The sequence below is a fragment of the Drosophila bipectinata genome, chromosome 3R (assembly GCF_030179905.1).
Source record: "Drosophila bipectinata strain 14024-0381.07 chromosome 3R, DbipHiC1v2, whole genome shotgun sequence".
In the NCBI taxonomy this organism is placed as follows: domain Eukaryota; kingdom Metazoa; phylum Arthropoda; class Insecta; order Diptera; family Drosophilidae; genus Drosophila; species Drosophila bipectinata.
Window position 1 is genome coordinate 19,180,511 of NC_091739.1, and position 21,659 is coordinate 19,202,169.

Consider the following 21,659-nt stretch of genomic DNA (forward strand, 5'->3'; position numbering starts at 1 on the left):
TATAGTTTTGAAATTTTTCTAATTTTTTCCTAGGGGTACCCCTATAAAATGGTGGGTTTTCCTACTTTCGCCATTTTGGTTTGCTCCGATGGCCATAGCTCTGCCAATTTGTATCCGATGAGGAAACAAAGTACCATTTTGTAATCAGCGAACCCAAAAGCGACTTTCCTCATTTCAAAAATGGTTAAAATATAGTTTATAAATTTTTCGAATTTTTTCCTGGGGATACCCTTATAAAATGATGGGTTTTCCAACTTTCGACATTTTGGTTCGCTCCGATGGCCATAGCTCTGCCAAATCGTATCCAATCAGAAAATAAAGTACCATTTTGTAATCAGCGAACCCAGAAGCGACTTTCTTTATTCCAAACATGGCTGAAATATAGTTTTGAAATTTTTCTAATTTTTTCCTAGTGGTACCCCTATAAAATGATGGGTTTTCCAACTTTCGACATTTTGGTTCGCTCCGATGGCCATAGCTCTGCCAAATCGTATCCAATCAGAAAATAAAGTACCATTTTGTAATCAGCGAATCCAGAAGCGACTTTCCTCATTTCAAAAATGACTAAAATATAGTTTATAAATTTTTCGAATTTTTTCCTAGTGGTACCCCTATAAAATGATGGGTTTTCCAACTTTCGACATTTTGGTTCGCTCCGATGGCCATAGCTCTGCCAAATCGTATCCAATCAGAAAATAAAGTACCATTTTGTAATCAGCGAACGCAGAAGCGACTTTCTTTATTCCAAACATGGCTGAAATATAGTTTTGAAATTTTTCTAATTTTTTCCTAGGGGTACCCCTATAAAATGGTGGGTTTTCCTACTTTCGCCATTTTGGTTTGCTCCGATGGCCATAGCTCTGCCAATTTGTATCCGATGAGGAAACAAAGTACCATTTTGTAATCAGCGAACCCAGAAGCGACTTTCCTCATTTCAAAAATGGCTAAAATATAGTTTTTAAATTTTTCGAATTTTTTCCTAGTGGTACCCCTATAAAATGATGGGTTTTCCAACTTTCGACATTTTGGTTCGCTCCGATGGCCATAGCTCTGCCAAATCGTATCCAATCAGAAAATAAAGTACTATTTTGTAATCAGCGAATCCAGAAGCGACTTTCCTCATTTCAAAAATGGCTAAAATATAGTTTATAAATTTTTCGAATTTTTTCCTAGTGGTACCCCTATAAAATGATGGGTTTTCCAACTTTCGACATTTTGGTTCGCTCCGATGGCCATAGCTCTGCCAAATCGTATCCAATCAGAAAATAAAGTACCATTTTGTAATCAGCGAACCCAGAAGCGACTTTCTTTATTCCAAACATGGCTGAAATATAGTTTTGAAATTTTTCTAATTTTTTCCTAGGGGTACCCCTATAAAATGGTGGGTTTTCCTACTTTCGCCATTTTGGTTTGCTCCGATGGCCATAGCTCTGCCAATTTGTATCCGATGAGGAAACAAAGTACCATTTTGTAATCAGCGAACCCAAAAGCGACTTTCTTTATTCCAAACATGACTAAAATATAGTTTTGAAATTTTTCGAATTTTTTCCTAGTGGTACCCCTATAAAATGGTGGGTTTTCCAACTTTCGCCATTTTGGTTCGCTCCGATGGCCATAGCTCTGCCAAATCGTATCCGATCAGAAAATAAAGTACCATTTTGTAATCAGCGAACCCAGAAGCGACTTTCCTCATTTTAAAAATGGCTAAAATATAGTCTATAAATTTTTCGAATTTTTTCCTAGTGGTACCCCTATAAAATGATGGGTTTTCCAACTTTCGACATTTTGGTTCGCTCCGATGGCCATAGCTCTGCCAAATCGTATCCAATCAGAAAATAAAGTACCATTTTGTAATCAGCGAACCCAGAAGCGACTTTCTTTATTCCAAACATGGCTGAAATATAGTTTTGAAATTTTTCTAATTTTTTCCTAGGGGTACCCCTATAAAATGGTGGGTTTTCCTACTTTCGCCATTTTGGTTTGCTCCGATGGCCATAGCTCTGCCAATTTGTATCCGATGAGGAAACAAAGTACCATTTTGTAATCAGCGAACCCAAAAGCGACTTTCCTCATTTCAAAAATGGTTAAAATATAGTTTATAAATTTTTCGAATTTTTTCCTGGGGATACCCTTATAAAATGATGGGTTTTCCAACTTTCGACATTTTGGTTCGCTCCGATGGCCATAGCTCTGCCAAATCGTATCCATTCAGAAAATAAAGTACCATTTTGTAATCAGCGAACCCAGAAGCGACTTTCTTTATTCCAAACATGGCTGTAATATAGTTTTGAAATTTTTCGAATTTTTTCCTAGGGGTACCCCTATAAAATGGTGGGTTTTCCTACTTTCGCCATTTTGGTTTGCTTTTCCAACTTATGGCCATAGCTCTGCCAAATCGTATCCGATCAGGAAATAAAGTACCATTTTGTAATCAGCGAACCCAGAAGCGAGTTTCCTCATTCAAAACATGGCTGAAATATAGTTTTGAAATTTTTCGAATTTTTTCCTAGGGGAACCCTTATAAAATGATGGGTTTTCCAACTTTCGACATTTTGGTTCGCTCCGATGGCCATAGCTCTGCCAAATCGTATCCATTCAGAAAATAAAGTACCATTTTGTAATCAGCGAACCCAGAAGCGACTTTCTTTATTCCAAACATGGCTGTAATATAGTTTTGAAATTTTTCGAATTTTTTCCTAGGGGTACCCCTATAAAATGGTGGGTTTTCCTACTTTCGCCATTTTGGTTTTCTTTTCCAACTTATGGCCATAGCTCTGCCAAATCGTATCCAATCAGAAAATAAAGTACCATTTTGTAATCAGCGAACCCAGAAGCGACTTTCTTTATTCCAAACATGGCTGTAATATAGTTTTGAAATTTTTCGAATTTTTTCCTAGGGGTACCCCTATAAAATGGTGGGTTTTCCTACTTTCGCCATTTTGGTTTGCTTTTCCAACTTATGGCCATAGCTCTGCCAAATCGTATCCGATCAGGAAATAAAGTACCATTTTGTAATCAGCGAACCCAGAAGCGAGTTTCCTCATTCAAAACCTGGCTGAAATATAGTTTTGAAATTTTTCGAATTTTTTCCTAGGGGAACCCTTATAAAATGGTGGTTTTTCCAATTTTCGCCATTTTGGTTCGCTCCGTTCGGAAGGAGGAATTTAGGAAAATCCACAAATTGATTGATTTGATTACAAAATGGTACTTTATTTCCTGATGGGATACGATTTGGCAGAGCTATGGCCACCGGAAGAAGAGAAAGTGTGAAAATTAGGAAAATTCGCCATTTTGCGGTACCCACCATACCCCTTCGGAAAAGGTAAGAAAAATTAAAAAGCTATATATTGTTAAATTTTTGTTAAATAATTTTTTTTTATCAAACAATTATTTTTTAGTGTTCTGTTTCTGTTAGCACCATTAACAGAATATTTTGTCGCTGTTTTTGCTCACTGAAGCTGTTTGCCTTCATATCCTTGCTGTTAACTGCTAACAGTGAGCGACAAAGCTACAAAATATTCTTTTCGTATCGTTGTTTCTCTTTGACTCTCTTTGCAGTAAGTCCCCGTGGACCAAAGGTCCTTTACAGGTTCAGCTCTCGTGTAACCGACTTCGTCAGCACCCGAGGCCACAGTTAGATGCTGAGCGGTACCATTACACGAGAGCCGGACACGAAGTCCTTTGGCAGCTGCGACGCCGGCTGCGCTGCCAAAAGCGATGGCATCTGCGAAATGGAACTCCCGATTTCGAATTCGCAGCATCAGTCAGCTCGTAAGCCTGAATCCGCGCGGAGATACTTTTCCATAGTGTTCCCGAATCGTCGCCCCGCTTTGTGTCCCATAAAAAAAGGCATAAAACTGCCCATGAGTTCACTTACTATAGTAAAAGAAACATAATTACGAATACATGTGCTTGAAAAAAAAGACTCAAAGATAAGAGAATCATAAAATGTACTATTCCATCCCTTTGCGAATGGTCAATTAAACATCAAGGATTGTTGAAAAAGGCTTCATCTGACCGAAAAAAGAAAAAGTTAAAGTGAATAAAAGGAAATAAAAGTAGTGAATGAACTTTTGGCAACTTAAAACCAAATAAAACGAAATAAGTTTAAAATTGCCACATGGACGTGGCGACAAGCTGAACAGGATTGGAAACTTCCGGTTCCGCAGAGTGCTTCAATTTCAGTTTAATGTCAACTCTAACCAAACCAAATTGGCACGAACAACCAAGATAAATAAAGTGAACGGCTAAAAAAAGGTACTGAAGTACAAGGACTTCTGTGTTGGGGGCGTGGCTGGTGGTAGTCGATGGCTTATTCAAATATTAAACACATGGATTCGTTTGAATTTGGCATTTAAATTATTTAAGTTGACAAACGCACATACACATACCAGCCAGTCCTACAAAACAGGATGCCAGGGCGTCTGCCACGCCCACATGTCCTTGTTTTTTTCTGTTTTTTCCTGCTTTCCCTTTCATGCGAGTTGGTACACGAAGAAATAAATCGAGTGGGTTTTATCAACGTATTTTTTTTTTCCCAGCTCATTATTTATATCGATCGGTTATCATTTATTTTAACAAATATGTCTAAGGAAAAAGTTATTTTATGAATTAGTTGTGCTTATGAATATGTATATAAGCCTCGTTACATTTTTTTGTTGTGTACCAACTCCATTCGCATCGGCTTCTTCTTTTCTTCGAGCAGCTCTAATGTTTGTTATTTATTTATAACGACACTGACAGAGCGTATCCTTTGAACTTTTCTGCATGAGTTTGTCGCTCAAGTTTTATTTATTTATATTCTCTTTTTTCCGTTTCTCCATCTCGATTTGGATTTGGCATTCTCCTTTTGTACATCTTCCTTTGACACAGTGTTCAATTAATTGAGCTACCCGTTTGACCTCCACTTGGCTGTTTGATTCTAGTTTTTTGTCGCATCCTCTTCACTGCACTCGAAACAAAATAAAAAGGATCCGAAGAGATAAAGGCGGGATATTGAGGGAGGACAGGGATAAACTGCATAAATCAACGCCACTGCCAAAGCCAAGAGCAACAATAACTGGAAGCAATTAATTTTATTCAAACAAGAGCAACAATAAGGACGCCGGCAAAAAAATGGATTACGGCTGGCTGATGTTTCTGTTCATCGCACTTTTAATTGGTAAGTTTTTGTCTCCGCCCGTAATCGAGGAAATTATTATTATTTTTTTTCCTGTTATTGCTTTCAATTTGTGTTTTGCTTTTGGTGTCCCTGGTTTTACAATATTTGTTTGGTTAATGAAGCGATGGCGGGGATTTGTGGACAACGGTGCGTATGCGTAATGTGAGCCGGTCAAATCACCGGGCTTTTGCCGCCGTTGAGTGCCGTTCCCGAATCGGTTTATTATTATTATTTTAATTGTTATTGGTGTTTGCGCGGAACAGCAACCGCAAATCAATATTGGGAAACTTTTGCCTCTGGTGAGTGGAGTGCTGGGAAAACTCTGCGCTTTTAATGACTTTTGCCATAATTTCAACGGCTGGCGCAGTTGCAGTTGCACTATGGTTAGCTGCCGTTGCTGCCGTCATCCCTTTTGGCATTTGGTAATTTCTGCTGCCGCAACTTTGGCCAAAGGAGCAGGCAGCAGCAACGGCAGCACATCTTGAGTGCAGTTTAAACTTAAATTGTATTTTTGAAATGTTCGCAATTAGGCAGACTGCCAAAGGCATCCCCCCAGTTCTCTGGCTCACTTCTTGCTTGGTTTTCATTCCCTGCTGTCGGAGCACTCGAATTGCCAATGGCAGTGGGGCAATTAATTTGCAGCGCATTAAATGAGCTGGCTCACTTTTCTCTTCGTTCTTTCCTATAGGACCTAGAAATGGTATTCCATCATGTGTGCTAGCTTTGCTTTCACAACTCTTCAAGTTTGTAAAGTTTATTGTACAATTTTTCCGTAATAAAATACTGATGTATATATTATATTGATAATAATCCTTTGATTATCAGTTTTATGGCTAATACCTAATTCTTTAATATCTCCAAGAAAATAAACTAATTTGACATAATACTAAAAAGTGAAAAAAGAGTTTTGTTACTTTTTTTACCATTTTATTCGACTGCCGCTGACACATTTTTCCCACAAACTCACCTCAGAGTACTTTCATTCTGGGATATATAGCTCCATGCAGTCCAGGAGCCACACAAAGGGTTGCCTAACAAAAGAAACCAGGAGCAAGGAGTATCAGAAAGAAAGTTCTGCTGGGGAGTTGTAACTTTTCAATTTTCTGTGGCCATTCTATATTTAGAGTGTTTGCCAGCAACAACTATTTAGCCAGCATAATGGAATTAAATATTGTCCATTCTGGAGCATCCAATTTACGATGTCGCCCTTGGTAACCGCAAAGGAACTACAACAAATAACAAAAGGGATGGAGCTGTTTATTTACATTGAAAAATCAGTTGGACTGTTCTATCATTCGGAACCCAATTAATTTGTAGATCCAGATGCATTCTGTTCTCAAACAAAAAAGAGCAAACAATTTTGTTGTTTGTTGGTATTTCATAGATACTTTTTAGGCACTTTGTGGGTTTTAGTAGCCGAGCTTAGGCCTACTGATGAAATGAATATTTATGCATATGTGCCAGCCACAAGAGACGACCGAGCTGTGTGGATTGTTGTACAGAAACACACACCTCCCCACTGAACCACAAGGAGCTATTAAAAATAAAAAACAAGCCACAGCAAAAATGTTTGCCTAAATGTCTAGTCTCGGCCGCTCCAAATGAATTTATCACCAAACTTGTACACCCACGTCGTACTGTCCCCAAAAATTCCTATGTAAATTCGTCCACAAGTGGGAGGAGATATGGGGGAACGTAGTCCTGGAATGAATGCGTTTGCCACTCTCAAATGAAATGTGTAGGTTAATTATCAGCAAAGTTTTCTATGCTGAGGTGTAAATATATCTATGTGTGCTTGTTTCTCTGACTCGGCTTAACCCACACCTAGTTTCTCCATCCTCTTTTGTGTGGTTAAGCGGGGAAACAAGCTTAACCCACACAGAATGGTAATGTGTTGGTTTGGCTTCCATGAGTCTTAAATTTTCCCTTTTTTCAGGTATATTTTTAGATGTTTTAGTAAACAATATGAAAGTAATTTGTAAAATATACAGCATCTTATCACATTTCAATTGCTAATTAAAAATATGTACTTCAGAAATGGAAGTCCTAAAAATTTTATTTTCAATATCTATATTTATAAGTATAAGTTTCACAATTTTAGAGCCCTTCTGAAGAATACGCATCTCTCGGTTTATGCTAAATTTATTTTTGGCATTGCCAAAGTCAACTCTTTTGACATTTGGTTAGTTCTCATTTCTTATCAGCTGTCTGGGCCAACCGCCCACTTGGTTGTTTATTTGGTCGGTAGCCAGCTTTGTTGGAACTCTGCCCCCAAAAACTATCACCAAAAGGATGTGGGGATAACTACATATGCCAGTTACATATGGCTCTATATCCATGGCTTTTGCGTTTCTCTACCTTCTCTCCTATTTTCTATCCGAGTCTCGGAATCTCCCTCTGGTGCTGGTCCACCTGGCTAACTAACTGTTTTGCATATTCATTTCATGAAATTTCAAATTTATTCGATGTCTCATGCGCCAGGTCCTGCCGAAATTTGGTCACATTCCCCTAGTTTTCCCATTTTCCCAGGTCAGTCACCTGCGTGAATTAAAAATTACGCATAACCGAAAGACCTCCACCCACCAGATCTCCGTGCATCTCTCCGAGTTTTGGTTACCAAATTTTGTCACTGCCCTGTGGCATTTTTTTGGGACCTGATAGTCTAAACAGGATGTCAGGAGCCATCGTTTAGTTTGGAGTATATGGAGAAAAATTATATAGTTTGTTCTCTTTAATTATCAACTATGTATTAAGCTCTAGGGGGATTTTTATGATTTGGAAATAATTTTTTGGAACATTAAATATTATTTCACTTCATGGTACTTAGAATTCCTAAAACCCTTTTTAGATTACCCCATTGCATCAGCTCTGTTTGTCACGGACATTAGTGTCCCGGAAATCGTAGACTTTCGGGACAATGTGACGTTATCCTGCAGCTACGACATGCGAGGTCACACCCTAAACTCTGTTAAATGGTACAAGGATCATGAGGAGTTTTTCAGGTAAGACCAGCTTATGAATTTATATATTCTTCTAAAAATAATGCTCGTACTATGTGTGCCTGTTAGATATTCTCCCCTGACGAGTCCGATTTATATGACGTTTGGTGTTCAGGGACTGCAGGTGCTAGATGGCAAATATTTATGCAACGAATCCAGCTGTAGACTGGACCTGAGTTTGCAAGGAGCTAAGTCGACGGGCGTTTACAAATGTGAAGTTAGTGGCGATGCACCGCATTTTAAATTGGCCGACAAGGCCGATAATATGACGGTGGCAGGTGGGTCCTTGAGTCAGCATTTCTGAAAAACTCTTTTTAAATTTTGGAAACTTTTCTTTTAATTTTTTTGTAGCCCTGCCGCAAAGCGATCCGCTAATAGAGAGTTTTAATTCAATGTATCGCATGGAAGAGTTTCTTAGTGCCACCTGCTCCTCGGACTACTCCAGCCTGCCGACTCGGCTAACCTGGTACATCAATGGCGAACAGGTGATTATTCGATCTGCAGATAATGATTAATTAAGCCAATACTCTTATTAGTGTAGTATTAATAGTTGGTGGACTTTCTTTTAATTTCAGCCACTTTTGGGTGAGCTGCAGCCATCGATTGACACGAGCATTCCGGCCCATGATTACGTTTTGCGGCGCCAAAGGCTGCAAGTTCATTTCTATCTACAAGGACAGCGCTTCTTTCAGGCCGGAAAGATCCTGGAGCTCAAGTGCGTGGCGGAAATTGAAAATTACCCAGAATTGAGGCGTGAAACCACGCTCAGTGCATCCTTGTCGCAATTCGACAACTTCAATAATCAAATGCCACTGAGACACGCAAATACAAGTGAGTTTCGGTTCAAAATTTTTAGGTTAGATTTTCAAATATAAAGTTTAATTTAGCCCAATTTATTTATACATTTTATTAGAAATTTAATTTGTTACTTCTTGTACCTCTGATTTTTTTTACCACTCAAGACTCTGGAGCACGACAAAGGAATTGTCTTGGTGGCAGGACATCAATAATTTCCGCAATCCTAGCGGTATTTTCTTTGCTCCAATGCCTGTGGCGCCCGTCATGAACACTCACAGCTATAGGGAATACTGGGGATTAAGTGAAAACTGTCGATTTGGAATGGAAATTGCCTCGTTTGGCAACCTTGTCAACTATATCATCACGTTAGTTAGTCAGTCAGTTAGTCACTAGTTAGTTAGTTAGTTAGGATAACAGACAAAGGTAAGACCGTGACTCTAGCCAATAGGAAAAGCTTTGGGTTGCCAAGTGTAAATACGATTCAAGGAGCAAGGGCAGCCTCAAGGACTAAAATGTTACAATTTATACATGCTATAGAAACAAAATAGTATTAAGTGTGCAATTTATTTAAAACTTCCTATTATTTTCAAGTTTGTTTCGTAAAAATTAAATTTTTATGAAAGTAAAATAAGAAAATGCTCAACCTAATCAAATTAAGGGTTTAAAATATGAATTATTTACACTTCACGTTTCCTTTTTTTGTCTGAAAAATTATAAATGAAATGCAAACCACAAACGTTTATGTTTAACAAAATCGTTTTAGAAAACACCATGTTATCACTTTTCACATTGTGAAACACCCTTATTATATATATACTTCTTTGTAGTAAAAATCATATTTTTCATGTAAATGAATTTTTTGTGTCAGCTTTGCTAAAAAACACTATGCAGTAAAAAATGGGAAATTTATACTCCATCGTATTGCAACTGACGGAAAAACTGTTTTAACTGCCTGACTCTGATACTAGCCAAAATAAGTCCCTCTCCAGCAAACCAATCGAATTTCGAATATATGTATATAGGCGTAATTTTTTCAATTGCTATTTGGCAATTGATTTTCATTCGTAGTGCACATGGAACATTTTTCAAGCAAATATATTCGCGCACATCACACACCACACCAATGGTAAACAACGCAAAAAAATACTCTACAATAAAAATAAATGTGAAAAAATAAAAACAAATATAATGGAAGAACATGAGATTTTATCAGCTTAAAACGAAAGGGCAGATGCTGTAAAAATCATTATAATTAAGTCTAGCATAGCAGTGCTGTAAATATAATTTTAAACATTCGAAACAGACGACACACAACTATAACATAAATCAAGTCGCGATGCCGGCTCAACTAAATACGAATGTATATAAAGCTATTCGCTATATATCTCATGTATTTATTTAGGCAAACGATAAAAAAAAAACACGAACAGCAAAATAATAATCAGGCGAAAACGATTTATTTAGCTGAGCGACTATAAAATAACACTAAATATTATCCGCTGGGTCACATCCCTATAAATACAGCCACAGAAAAAAAAAATTATTAAGCATGCAATATTATAGTACAGTATAATAATGAAATGAAGCCTGAATTTCGTCTGAAAATGTATCCAATTAAAATAAAACTCAGAGTGTGTGATGAAAAAGCATGGAAATTATAAAACATAAATGTATAAATTAATTTATCTACTCATTTGCACATCTTTCGGTTGTAAAGAAAAAACACACGAGAACAAAATAAACGTGAGAAAATAATGGTAATGTATATAAAAGCATTTATTTTGTCTTTTTTCCCATATTGGCGAGTGGCCATTAAATTGTGTAAAATATTTCAAAGGCGAACTGCAATGCATTTGTTTTTGTTTACCTGCTGTTCATGAAAAACTCAAATAAATAAGATGAATAAATAATTCAATTTATGGGTTTCAATGCGTTTATTCAAAGTACGTTTCACTAATCTGTATCACAACAGACATATTGGAACAAGAGTATTAAATTAAACGGTAAATAAGTTTTAAATTATCAAAAGCCAAAACTTGAGGAAATTCAGACTTTATTACTGAAAACATTTATTGAACCAAAGCTTCAACTCCATCATACTTTAATATATCCGTTAATACTTTAATACTGTTGTTCATCTACGCAGGTAAGTTTATGAATAAGACTTTTCAACTGCAGGAGCTTTAAGAGATCGTAAGTAAATTTTCTGACAGCTTCGACTCTTGGCCGTGATGAAATGTAGTCGTTTAATTTGAAATAATAACTTGTTTAACTACACAAATTTGCACAATTAATTATGCTAATGAGGCGCGTCCCGGTCAAAACCCGAAAGCCAGGCCAAAAAGGCAGCGAAACTGGAAAGCCGAGAAGGCTTAAACAATAAAAAGGGTTAAATAATTAATTTCAATGCTGCTGCAATTAGTTGCCACTAAATGTTGCATGAGTTCTGTCCGAGAGATGGGACAGGACACACAAAAAAAAGGGAGATGCCAAGACGAAAAGCTATAGAAAGCCCCAAAAAGGAAAGGCCGTAATATAAAAGCGAAAAAGATGAAGACGAGCAACCGAAGGGCAAAGAACAGGGCCAGGACTTAATGAGGCTGGCCCTGGAAGCTAATCAAATTAGTCGGCCCATGGACTTTGATCAAAAATGCGAAACTTTTCACATTTTCGCTTCATTTCGCGGACGCCACATGGCGTATGCGTAATTTATGTAATTTTAATTAGCCCGCCATCTCTCTGTTGTAGTGACTTTGTCGCAGAACATGCATGACTTATGACGCATAGCTGTCATATTCCTGATTCGGCAAAGTACACTTAATTGAAATTAATTTTGCATTTTATTTTCCCCAAAGACTTTCCATGATTTTCTGGTGTTTATTTCGAGCCGACAGACGGCATGGGCATGGAATTTCAAACATTTTCAATTACGAAACGGAAAGGGAGAGACACAGGCCCAGGCCCTGGCACAGACACAGACAGGCGCTTATCAAGTGGAAGTTCTTGAGTTGCGTCTAACTTACCGAAAAGAACGAGCCAGATCCAAAATAAAGTGAAGTGAATTTTTCGCGCTTTGGCATTTGTCAAAGTTTTGTACCCCCCTCCTTGTCGCCTTCGTAGGACTCTTTCCCTCGAGTGTCCTTTTTGGCTCAACTCGGCTTGAGTTCTTTTTGCTCTTTTTCTTTATTTTTTCTTGTGCTACTGCAATCGTCGCCTGTTTGCGTTTCATTAAAATCCATTAAAATACTGCAAATCAAATTAAAAGTTTCAACTTCGGGCTGGCAGTTGGCATCATTGTCAGACCATCATCATCAGCCGTTTACGGATATCTCTTGGTCCCCCTGCTCTTCATTTGCATGCGCCACATTACCAACTGGCAAATGCAAATCTTTCGTCCCGTTCCCGGCGACTTGCAGAAATTACTTTTTAATTTCTTTACTAATTCGTTAAATTTGTTGGCACAAAGTTGACCAAGGGGAGCCTGGTCCATTGTTCATTAATTGCATATGCAGTCGGGCCAAAAGCCATCGATAAACAAATAGCGAAACGAATCTGTTATGACCCGTTGACCTATTGAGTGCTACGTGACCCACAATGGCTCATTTGTATGTGGCCCAGATGGCAACCTCATCGCTCCGCATGCCACGCATACCAAACAGTTGTTGACACAAACCGGGAGCTGTCAGCTCCCGAGCCGAGTTGCTTATTCCCAAATTGATATGCAAACAGCAAACGGCAAAGCGGCTGAGAGTCCTGGATCCAGGAGTGCGGCAAAGGCACAGGCAAGGTCGAAGGCCGGCATGCTCACCTAATGCTATTGTCGACGTAGAGATTTCAATTTTGATTCAGGACTGCCCTCTCCCAGTGTGGCATAATCAAAATTGGTGAATATGAAAAACAAAATGTAAAGTCATTCGGGGAATGGTTAATTTCAGGAAACGTATTGGGAATTTCTTTGTGGTTTTTAAGGTATGGTATGGTACAGCAGTACCCTCCCTAAAACCAAATTTTAGAACAGGAGGCTGATTCAACATGTCGCATAACACCAAAAACACACAACACAAACTGGCTAATCAAGCAAACAAAAATTCAAAACAAGGCACAGATCGCATGGAATCCGACACAATCAGATACAAAAACCAGACAACAGAAAATGGCTTGTAAAACGCTCTGTAAGACAACAATTGAAAAGAATTACCTCCTAACTCGAGTGCAAAACACACACGCACACCCACCCATTCAAAGGGGCTCAGACCGAAGAAAAGAAGTCAGACAAATGTATGCAAAATGCTTTTTGGCAAAGAGGCTAACACAGGGTCTACTTATGGCTCTAACTTGCGGGCCATCCGGGGGTGTGGGTGTGCCGAAATGCTAAAAGTATCGACATCGCAGGAATTTCAGGCCAACAACGCCGACGGCAAACGTAAACTCTTCAATAATTGAACGTGTAGTCATGAGGAAGCGATAAAATCGAATTGCTTCCTTAATGTGTGAAATTGATACAGGAAACAATTTTCCACATTGTTATGGCCCGCACATGGTGCAAAAGGCAACTCAAAGGCATTGCCACTGCCATCTTCATCGGTGACATAGGCCAGCTATCAGGCAGGGCTTCTTAGCCGAGATTACACTGAATATACACCTGGAAAAATGAATAAGAACTTTGTCAGAGTTAACTTAATACTAAATACAATAAATTTCTGTTGTTTTTCCGAGTGCCTTAAACTTCAAGTGATTTTGGCAGACACACAACCAAGGGCTCAACACTCTCCAACCGGGCTAAATATTATATTTCAAGACCCCCACAATCCGATGTTCTATACATCACCCTTCGATGGCAGCTCATCCGCCCAACTCAGCCCGTTGCGGTCCACGGTCCATCAGCGCTTGCAAATATGCTTTTGAATTGGTTTACGGTTATTGGAGCGCGCACATTAGAGGAGCAGGATACCCACGACCCCGACGTCCATGACCCAGGATCCGTTTCAGAGTCCTCAGCGATTGCATGACCGCTTCTTCGCGTTGTTGTTGCTACTATGCCAGTTTCTCTGCAAGCTTTTGCTAATGGCGTGGCTAACACGATTTGCGGCTGGAACAGCAATCGAAAATCGGCAACAAATGCACTTTAAAAAATTATCTGGTAATTCGAATTGGTTGCATCGTAAACATTTTTAAAGCAACCGTAGGAATGGTAACTTTATTAAAGATTACTGTTTAAAATATTATAGATTATAGAGAGCGCTAATGATCATAAATTAGAATTCAGTGTAATCAAAGGCCGCGAGTTTCAATTGAGGTTGATGGCGGTGCGGATACGAATACGGATGACGGAGAGAATGTCGGTGCCTCCATCATTTCCTCCTTGTGATGTGGCTAGGGCAGATGGAAATGATGAGCTTAATGCAATGCCCGATCAAACAGTCCGATTGGTTGGCTACCCGGAAGCCTCCAACCGAACAGGATGGTCGAAGCCGAAAGGTTCAGAACTTTGGCTCTAATGTGCGTCAATTTTAGGCGGTGTGCAAGCCGAGAATATTAACAAAGGCGACAAGTACGGTACAAGTAGAACGACAGCGGCAACAGCAGTGGCAACAGCAACTGAAACCTGGCTAAAAACATTGTTAACTCGTAGAGAGCCGTGTGCCGTTTACATAGCTCGCTGCACCGTGCCGGGAATACTCGCAGGACGATGCCAGGACGAAAAGATGGCAAGACGTAGCGAGACGTTGCGCGACAATTTTCCGCTTGAATTACGCTCCCGGTTCATGCTTCGTTTGCACAACCCGCGCGGGTGGAGTCCGGGACTGGGACTGTTCCCGGCTAGGCCAGGTGGAAGGCAGGTGGAAGCGGGATGCCTGGGAAAAAAATAAATAAGCGGTAGCAAATTTCCATTTTTGCGAGGCCAAAGCAACAGCCATTCCATGGGGAGGGAGCGATTCCTCACGCATCATACGCTTAGCTAAAAAAAAAAAAAAAAATGGGAAATACTTTCGAAAAATGGATATTATAATGTTGGTAATATAAAATGAGTAACTGGAAATATTGGCTTTGAAATAATCAAAGGTCTTTGGTTACTTAAAATTATTCATTAACAATCTTAATTTTGAAGTTGAATTTTAACTTTTTAAGTTAAAGTGTATTGTAGAGACAAGCGACGCGACAATCGACGGTCGGTTCTTTGGTTCCTGCTGCCTGGACCACGCCCCCATATCTATTCAACCCCCTTTGCCGGCTTTGTCTCCCTTCAACTAATTCTCCCCAGAGATAAGCCCTATGCAAATAATGAAAAACTATAAAAACTCATGTGCGGCCAAGCAGAGAGAAGCTGGGAAAAAGCAAAAAGATAGAAGCCTGCAGAAATGGGGGAAGGGCATAGGAATCTGGTTACAGACAACGAAACAGGGACGCTGGGAATGAGCCATGGAAATAATATCGGCAAAATAAAAATGTGCAAAAAGGCGGAAAATAATTCAACTAAACAATGTACACGTATTTACATAAATGGATGAAACCGCTATATTCAATTACCAAGCTTAAAGAAGATGACAGGAAGGAAAACAATAGAGCACAAGGTGAAAGTTGGCGTTGGCCAAAGGTAACTATAAAGTGAAATATAAAAGGGTTTAAATTGAAATTAAAGAAGTAAGGGAGTGAAAGTTTAATAGTTAAAGACTATTAACCATTAGACTTCAACCTATCCTTATTGAAAACTTAACGAGCTCTAAACATATCGTTTTGCATATCAACAGAAAAGAGCTCTCACTTTTTAGTGACTGGCAGGCAGCCTTGAAGGCATCCGACGTTTCGCGTCCAAATTGACAATTTTATCGAAAGAAGCCTTTGGCCTGGAGCCGTGAAGTGTCGAAGCCGCCTCAGGACCCTCCACAGAACTGGGAGGCATCAGCACGCACAGAGACAATATCAATGTGCGATGTAATGCGAGCATATAAAATGATGGCAAACATTTACAAATGTATTGCGACTATAAGGATTTTGAGCAAAACCAAAGGCGGGGCTAAACGCAAAAAATTACAAACAAGAAACAAAAATCGAAATCTAATAAAAATTTCCATTTTTCTATGCGCAGTTAACTTTATGCGACACTTGTCTGTGGGTGCGTGTTCAAAGTGTTAAGTGCAGACTTTCACACACATCGGACAACGGACGCAGGACAACAGGCGAAAGGGCAAACTTTTGTTTCTCAGTTGCAAAACGACCATCTCCCCACATTGCCCCGCGATCTGTGATCCCCTCGTCACATAAAGTCGCAGTAGGCACGCACCACCGCCAATCTGTGTGGCACAGTGGTTTGCATAAATAATATGAAAGGGGAAGGTTTGGGCTAAAAGGGGATTTGGGATTTTCCAAAAAGAGTTAGTTTGGCTTAATAAATATACACTCTTGACTTGGTTTTCAAAAAAAAAATATTTAACAAAATTAATAAGTTAGCTCTAATAATAATAAAGAACAGTTTTGCAGTCAAAATTGAGGGAACGCTCATAGGTTTTTATTAAAAAACTGTTTTATATTTCACACAGTGCCTCTCCTTTTTTTCGGAAAAATGCTTATGGCTCACACACACATATAGCCGGACAATTTAAATATATGTATATGTGTGACTTGTAGATATACATTTCCTTTATCTTGGGTAAACTTTTAAACTTTTTTAAAACGCCGCGCCAAAGCCGAAATGAAAGAATGCCAGACACACTTCACAGGCTTTTGTTTTAGAACGAGCAGCACAGCCGAGGGGCAACAATAAGATGGGCAGGGGGAAAAGAGTGGCAGGAGGCTATACTCGCCCCGTTGAAAACCATTTTGCACGCCGGGAAGCATTATTTGGTAAAGAATATGCCCAGGGCAATGCACATAGATCCAGCTAAAAAGCGAACGAGAAGGAAAAACCGGGGAGTTGGGGCCTGCTGGTGCGGCTGTGTGTGAAAAAGTATGTGCAAACTTTCGTAATTTATGTCATACGAAGTGTTAACCGCATGATGGCTGCACGCCGGATTGGATTTACATTGCTAAAGCTCGAGCAGTCGAAACTTCACCGGCTACAGCTCTGGCTATGGCTTTGGCTTCTATTTAAGCGACGACAACGGCAACGACAACGACACTGGCAACGGAACACGGCCTCCGGGTTACGGACTATGGATTACCGACCACCGTCTATGGCCACAACCATGTCCTGCTCCGGCGCAAGACTTTCTATTTATACCCTAACTTTAGTTAAAAGTCTGAAAACACTATTAGAACTACTTATAGTAAGCAGAATCAAAACAAATTTATTAATTTTAATTGAAATTAAAATTCATAACTTGATGAAAACAAAGGAAAATTCAATGATATCGTTAAGAAATGAAGCAGAGCATTTCAGGAATGTTATATCCTTTAACTTATAACTATTTTTTGTACTATGGTAACTACTTTTCATTGGCGATAACTTGACTGCGAGGGGAGCTACTGCGGTTTGGCTTTGTGTGGCGGCCTAATTGTTTTCAATTTTATGGAGAGGCTGGAGTTCAAATTAAATTTGCGTCTGAAGCCCTTGGTCACGTTTTAAAGGGACCCGACCGACACATCCCACTTGACCCTCCTCAGGGATCTGCGACTAATGAAAGTTGGTTAAATAAATAAATAAATGTCCATTTAGTTGCGCCCTTTTTGTGTATTTTATTTAACTTTTTTTCAAATTCCTTTTGTAATAGCCACAGAGTGTCCTTACCTTTTCTGTTCTCTTTTTTCAGCCGCTGCGGTCCTTTGCTGGTTTAGAAATTTATTTTTTTTTTTTAAGACCTATGGGCGGTCCGCTTACAAATTTGTATCTCATTTTCAATCGAGTGTCTGTGATTAATTGCCCTTCAATTTCCAAAATTATTTACAGAAAAAAAGGAAATGCCACAAAATAAAAGGAAGTGAAAAGTCGAAAAGCCGACCCAAATGGGCGAGTATCTATATCTGTATCCAATAACATTTGAATGGGCAAAGTTTTTTGTGCGAGCATGAAGTTGGCAATTTGTAATTTTCCTTCTTTCTCGGTTTGCGGGTGGCTGGCGGTGCGGTGCTATAAAAAAAGGACTTTATGCCAAATTTAATTAGGCGCAAAGCGAGGCGGCCAAAGACGGAGTGAAAAACGAGCGGATGACTTCGATTTGAAATGTTGCCAAGAGGGCGCAAATTATTTTCGGGGCTAGTCTTTGAAAAGGGTTGACTTTCGACTCGCTGCTCGTTCATTTTTTTTCGTTCCCGGCATCTTTCGCCGGCAATTTAAAATTGCTTAAAGAGCACATTAATCAAATTCCGTGAGGCTAATATCCAGATGGCCAGTCGACCGGTCGACCATTCGACTGGCTTTTGTATTATTCGCTCAATATTTCATGACAGATTCGGAAAATTGCTCATACGTCATGTGGACGATGGCATGAATAAGGAATTCGGTGCAGCAATTTGCCGTTAATAAGTTGAACAATTCCGAGTGCGATTTCTGGCTTGATTTCTGGCCGGCGTGCCGGTGGGGGCTTGGGGATAGGTGGGCATGGCCGTTGAAAGAACAACAGCATTAAATTGCCAGCAATTACGTTTTTATTGTGCTAAAATGCACCTGTGCATATTCCTGATGGCGCAATTTCGAACAAAAACAAACGACATCGGAAAGAACAACATTGCATGGTCTGTGGGGCGTGGGTGGATGTGAGGGTCATCCCGTGGATCGGTGGTTCTGTGGGTGGCTGTAAGAAAACCAACAACTCTGGTAATAGTAGAATAACACTGGCTTTCCCCCTTCACTACAATGCATTGGCATTAGAAATGACTGCTAGACATGTGGGGATACAATTGAAGTTAATACTTTAAGGAAAATTGATAAATATATGGTTACTAAAGATGTAATCATCAAGATAATACTTAAGATATTTTTTATTGGTGGTTTCATGGACATTATATTATGTTTCTTAAGTAGCTATTCTTGGAAACCAATTGTTTATTTTTAATGTAATATTTCAGAAAATACTTCTACCATCTTGAAGCTAGCTGTATGTCTGCATATGACCAATATTAGCACAGGTAAATGTCCAAAATTAACATTGAACTTTGCCGGAGTGGAAACAGAAGAGTTTGGAGCAGACGACCGCCTCTCGAACAATATTATTGCAATTTTCCGGGGCCCTGGATTGGGCTTAGTGTTGAGCTTAATGCTGGGGCCGGACATTCGACTGCCTGATAACGGGGTAGCAACAGGACTAGCGACATCGACATCAGCAGCAACCACTCCACCTGCAGCCGCATCTGCTCCGGCAAATGACGATGTCCGTGTCGCACATTGTGATAGGCCCGTTGCCCGCATCAAATTCAGGAAGTTTGTGTTGGCTGAAGGTATGGAGGGGGCCCAGGATACTACTGGGCCGTCTGCTACTGGCATGCATCACTGGCTATGCAAACACCAGCGGTGGAGGGGAATGGGTGGTGCGATGATGCAGTGGTGCGTGCACGTGGAGAATGGCAATTGTAGGGCTTAGACGAAATCATAAGGCACACTGGGCCTTAATACATTAAAATTGGTAACAATGATAAATAAAGCATTTAAAAACGAAAACTTGATTGTCAGAGGATTAAATTATATCCCTTGTTTCCTGAAATCCCTGACATTAGTCTTAAATTTTATTTTGAATTTTTTTTCCACTGTACCTGTTTCTTGTTTGTCTATCATAGATTGACTTGCTGCTGTTTGAACGCCGCAACAGTTGCCGCTCACAGGGCCACGTTGGGAGGCCGGCCATCTGACATCACCGTCAGCAGCAGGTGCTGGAGACGGAGGAGGAAAAGGACTCAGATCTGTTTAAAGGTGGAGCGAAGGAGATGGAGCAAGAGCAAGGGCAGAAGCAACAATAGCCTAGCGATGTTTGAACTTCATTAAGCAGCCGTGGCACTGGCAATGGCATCTGGCAGTTGGCGATTCGGGGTAGACAGCGGTATTGTACATCGTTGGGTGGATGGGTCAGATCATGACTTTGATTTGCGGTGGCTGCTCAAAAGCAGCCGCAAACGGCGCATTAATATAACATACATAGTTGGAGAGGCCACGCACAACTGTTGCAGGCATAACCGCAGAATTAGCAACATTTGCGGTGGGTGGCGTGTGCGTTAAGTTGGCAAATAATGCTTAAAGTTAACGTCAGAGCCTTTTGTGGTTTGTCACTTGGTCAGCCACCCATCCGAACCATTCCTTATGCGAGCCCATACCCTTTGAACACCCAGGCAACTGAGGCACACGACTCCCGGACACCCCAGGCTCCCAGGACACCTGAGTGCGAGTGCGGTCTGTAGGCCATTTATGGGACCGATCAACTCCATGCTTCATTTGCCTGACCAAATGTGTCTCGCTCGGTTTGAGGCCCAATCCTCGGACTTGTCATCAACCGTAGTGCCAGCTCATAATTTAATATTGATTGGGTTAACAGCTGAAACGACAGGGGCCATCCACAATCGCCCGTTGCCAGGCCATTTGGTTATGTATGCAACTTATTACGTGGGCCAAAGGATTTCGAACGACTCTATCCACACAGCTGCTACTAAATGCGCCCAGAGAAAACTTAGTGCCATTAAATGGGACACTTGTAGAGACGAGAAATTTCATAGGCGGCAATAGATTATATGTGTGTATATTTTATAGTCACACTTTGAGTGCTTGGATTTCTGTTAAAAGACCAAATTTTGAAATGGAAACATTCTAGCTTTTAAAAGATTAAGTGGAACGAGTATGTCTTTAAAGATACATACATACATCTTTTGTTTCCTGCTGGATTTTTAGCCATTTTAAAAAATAATGAGTTCTTCAAATTGGCATTTTTATTTTTAACGCTTTGTTAATCAATTTAATAAAGCCACTCATGTTTGAAGTAGGCAAGTATTCCACTAAACAAGCTTAATTTCAAAAGCCTGAACCGCTTTGTTTTTTCTGTGTAAAATCACATGAATGGCACTTTCCATTTACAAGCTCATGTTTCAGCAAACTTTTTGTTCCAGCTAGTTTCATTTTTTTTTTATTTCCATACATTTTATTGCGTCATGACCTGATACAGTCATTTTTGCCGGACATCAGCTGCCGCTGTGACGCATTTATTTTATGTGCAGCATAAATCGAGAGGGGACAGGCTTCGAGAGAATGTCTGTGGGTAATCAGGCATTGTCCTGCTAACAATGACTTCATTCGAGGACAGGTAGTCGGTGGCACAGGTTAACGACAATAACGTGCAGCTTTAATTAACTCGAAAATAAAACGAAATTAGATGGAGACAGGGCGAGAGGTTATTAGGACCAGAAAGAGAGACCAGAAAGGCTCTAACCTTACTTTTTATATTTATTAACCCCTGCCTGTCTTGGCCTTCGCCACAATAACTGTAATTTCGCTTTATGACTGCAAATCACAGCCGAAACATAAAGGCAGCAGGACGACAACGCACTCACGGTCCTGTTGTACGATTGTGTGTGTGCAGTAGGACAACGATGCGTATACGCAACCTTTTCTTATGGACAATTGATGTCTGCACTGGTCCAGTTTTTCACATTTTCAGAAAACAGCCAACGGACCTCTGCTGTTTGCCCGCTGGTCCTGAGTCCTCTGTCCCAAGTTCTCGGTGCTCGTTTGTAATGTTGTTGTTAAGTCCGGAACATGACATTAGCCATTAACTCGCTGCATGCTCGCC

The 21,659-nt window shown here is 40.0% G+C and overlaps 2 protein-coding genes across 3 annotated transcripts; both read left to right on the top strand.

Annotated features, from left to right (window-relative positions):
• The first annotated feature begins 4,025 nt into the window (after positions 1-4,025).
• On the top strand, positions 4,026-9,248 carry beat-Va (beaten path Va). Of its 2 annotated transcripts, none has more exons than XM_017248723.3 (7): positions 4,026-4,257; positions 4,873-5,161; positions 8,010-8,163; positions 8,230-8,438; positions 8,512-8,645; positions 8,736-8,991; positions 9,123-9,248. In XM_017248723.3, the coding sequence occupies exons 2-7, from the start codon at positions 5,116-5,118 to the stop codon at positions 9,224-9,226; spliced, it is 903 nt and encodes a 300-aa protein (XP_017104212.2). In that variant the 5' UTR covers positions 4,026-4,257; positions 4,873-5,115; the 3' UTR covers positions 9,227-9,248. The 2 variants fall into 2 exon arrangements, with proteins under 2 accessions (XP_017104212.2, XP_017104211.2); XM_017248722.3 differs by having other exon boundaries at positions 4,926-5,161.
• A 4,872-nt stretch (positions 9,249-14,120) lies between these two features.
• Positions 14,121-14,984, top strand: LOC138926515 (uncharacterized). Its single transcript, XM_070280936.1, has 2 exons — positions 14,121-14,436; positions 14,473-14,984. Exons 1-2 carry the CDS (start codon positions 14,259-14,261, stop codon positions 14,826-14,828), a joined length of 534 nt encoding a protein of 177 aa, XP_070137037.1. The 5' UTR covers positions 14,121-14,258; the 3' UTR covers positions 14,829-14,984.
• The last annotated feature ends 6,675 nt before the right edge of the window (positions 14,985-21,659 follow it).